This window comes from Eptatretus burgeri, chromosome 9 (assembly GCF_056783735.1).
Source record: "Eptatretus burgeri isolate ZD-2024b chromosome 9, Ebu_testis_v1, whole genome shotgun sequence".
Lineage (NCBI taxonomy): Eukaryota > Metazoa > Chordata > Myxini > Myxiniformes > Myxinidae > Eptatretus > Eptatretus burgeri.
The window spans coordinates 3,520,279-3,522,778 of NC_140969.1; the positions used below are offsets into that span (position 1 = coordinate 3,520,279).

Sequence of the window (2,500 nt, forward strand, 5' to 3'; positions counted from 1 at the left end):
CTCCGTCTTACTGTCAAGATCTCAATGGTGCACCTAATTTTGGTCTCCAGCCAGCAGCCGGTCACCCCAACTTTGGTCTCCAGCCAGCAGCCGGTCACCCCAACTTTGGTCTCCAGCCAGCAGCCGGTCACCCCAACTTTGGTCTCCAGCCAGCAGCCAGTCACCCCAACTTTGGTCTCCAGCCAGCAGCCGGTCACCCCAACTTTGGTCTCCAGCCAGCAGCCGGTCACCCCAACTTTGGTCTCCAGCCAGCAGCCGGTCACCCCAACTTTGGTCTCCAGCCAGCAGCCGGTCACCCCAACTTTCATCTGCAGGACTTCACGCTTAACAGCACTGACGACGTCGTGCTGCCTTCTGCCATCCTGATTAAACGTAGCACCGTGGCATCTCATGTCAGAATCACAAAACTTCACACTGTGTTGGTGGGAAGAACTAATGTGTGGACTGTGCTTCATTTCATTTTTATATGTTTTCCTGTTCTGGAGAAAAGGAACAGGAGGCATTACTTTTCAACAAACCCTCGTACTATTCATGTGGCCCAATATTCTAGTGTGATCGGCCAAGGGGGAAGTTTGGCCCAAGTCTTTCACAAACCTGCCTGGCCAGACCTCCAACTGAAGGTGGCAGGAATTTGGACTCTCTTGAGGTTACCGGCAATAACTTGCCCACTCTGCTTAAATGAATAAATAACCCGGAGGATCTTTAACCTGCACTAACTAATGCCAGCAAAGGGGGCAGCCAGTTTAGCTTCCATCCGAGGGAAGGCACACTTTGTGATGTCATGGCTTGTCTGTGAAACGACAATCAATCCCATGTGTCCTTCCTTACCCCTCATTCCTCCCCACACCCATTGTTTGTCCAAGGCTCCCTCTATCTTGTCCTTCATCTCTGCTGTTGGTGTTCAATCCCCCCCCTTCCCCGTTCATTTTGTTCTGTTGCATCTTGATCCGTTCAGTGTTCTAGCTCGTCCTCGAGCCATGACTGTGCATACAAAAACAAATCGGTGAAGTCTGTTTGTGAAATGAACCCAACCTCCACTGCGTTATCCGGTCAGACTCGTCACCAAGCATGGAAATTAAAAAAAAAATTTTTTATTGCTGGTGCCTCAAATGCTTGCACAACCTCCTCGACCTAATGTCAGTGCAACCCACTCTTATTATTGCAGATACCGAGGGATGAAGTGCTTCTTCACGTTGAGCCTCAAGACACAACCAACAGGGCGCTCTACCAACCGCACAATTCTGCTGTGCTCAAGATGTAACCCACGAACCATTTTAAAGGAACTCCTCCTGTCTCGTGATCCTCCATTTTCCTTGATGAAAATTTTTTTCCAAATCCTCATCCTCGAGCAGGTTACGAACCCGGGCTCTCACTTAGAGTAACTGGAAGGTAAACTTTTTGTTGTTGCTGTTTTGTTGTTTGTTTGTTTTTGATGAAAAGCACATTGATTTACGTCAAATGTTTTATTTTGTGGATTGCGTGGCGTTAATTGATTGTTTTATTCCCCCATATTTCTTGCACCAATTGTGTTTGATTAACTTTGATGAAATTAAATTGATTGAATTGTCCTGTTTGATTGTCTTTTCCATTTCGTATTCAATGAAAATTGTTCAAGTTGTAATTTTTCTTCAAGTTGGAACAAACAAATATATATATATATATATATATATATATATATATATATATATATATATATATATATATATATATATATATATATTTATATATATATATATTTATATATATATATATATATATACATACATACATACATATTAACAAGCATGGGATATGAAGGGAATTTGTTCAGACCAATCTTTAACCTTGACTTTTCCTGCTTGTTTGAGATAATTTCCCAAATGTCCCTTGGAAATAGAGAATTTCCCACTTGATGGTAAAACGCCGCTGGAGGAGACGCTTGTCTGATTGGTTGAACGACCATAACACGACGAGAAAGCCCAAAATGCACAAAGCAAATGGAGTTGATTTTTGTGTTTCAATATTTGTCAGCTTTTATGTTTTCCTCGACTCTGTTTTATGACATTTCAAACCAAATGACAATAAAGTAATTTGTCTCTTCCAGGACATTGTCTTGATTCACTGTACCAAAGAACATTCAGTACAGCTCATATTGATTGTTTGGAAGGTTATGGTCAATTGGTTTCAGGTTAGGAACGTTCTTATTTTCGGTAAACAACAATTTTCGAGGTTTATAATATAACACACTGCTATGCAAAAGTTTGACATTTTGCATTTTTCTTCTTCTGATGCAGAAGGAATCAAAAACTGTTCAATGTAAATACACCTTAATGAAAAAATAAAATCTTACGCAAAATAATCCAATTTATACACAATCTCCCTTGATATGAACAAACGGAGTGTGTTCACGATTTTGCTTCAAAAACCATTAAAACTCTTCTCTGGCTTTCAAATTGTTTTAAAACTCTTGGGGAATGGTGTTCCACACTTCTTCCAAGATCTTTGAAGTTCTGGGGATTTT

General features: G+C 41.0%; 1 protein-coding gene across 1 annotated transcript in view; it reads right to left on the reverse strand.

The window, feature by feature from the left end:
• The window catches only part of INTS7 (integrator complex subunit 7), a 75,674-nt gene that overhangs the window by 21,352 nt on the left and 51,822 nt on the right, over positions 1-2,500 (reverse strand). Inside the window, exon 5 of the mRNA XM_085896646.1 lies at positions 12-414. Within this exon, the coding sequence (XP_085752772.1) occupies positions 12-414 (403 nt within the window). The remainder of the gene's footprint in view (positions 1-11; positions 415-2,500) is intronic.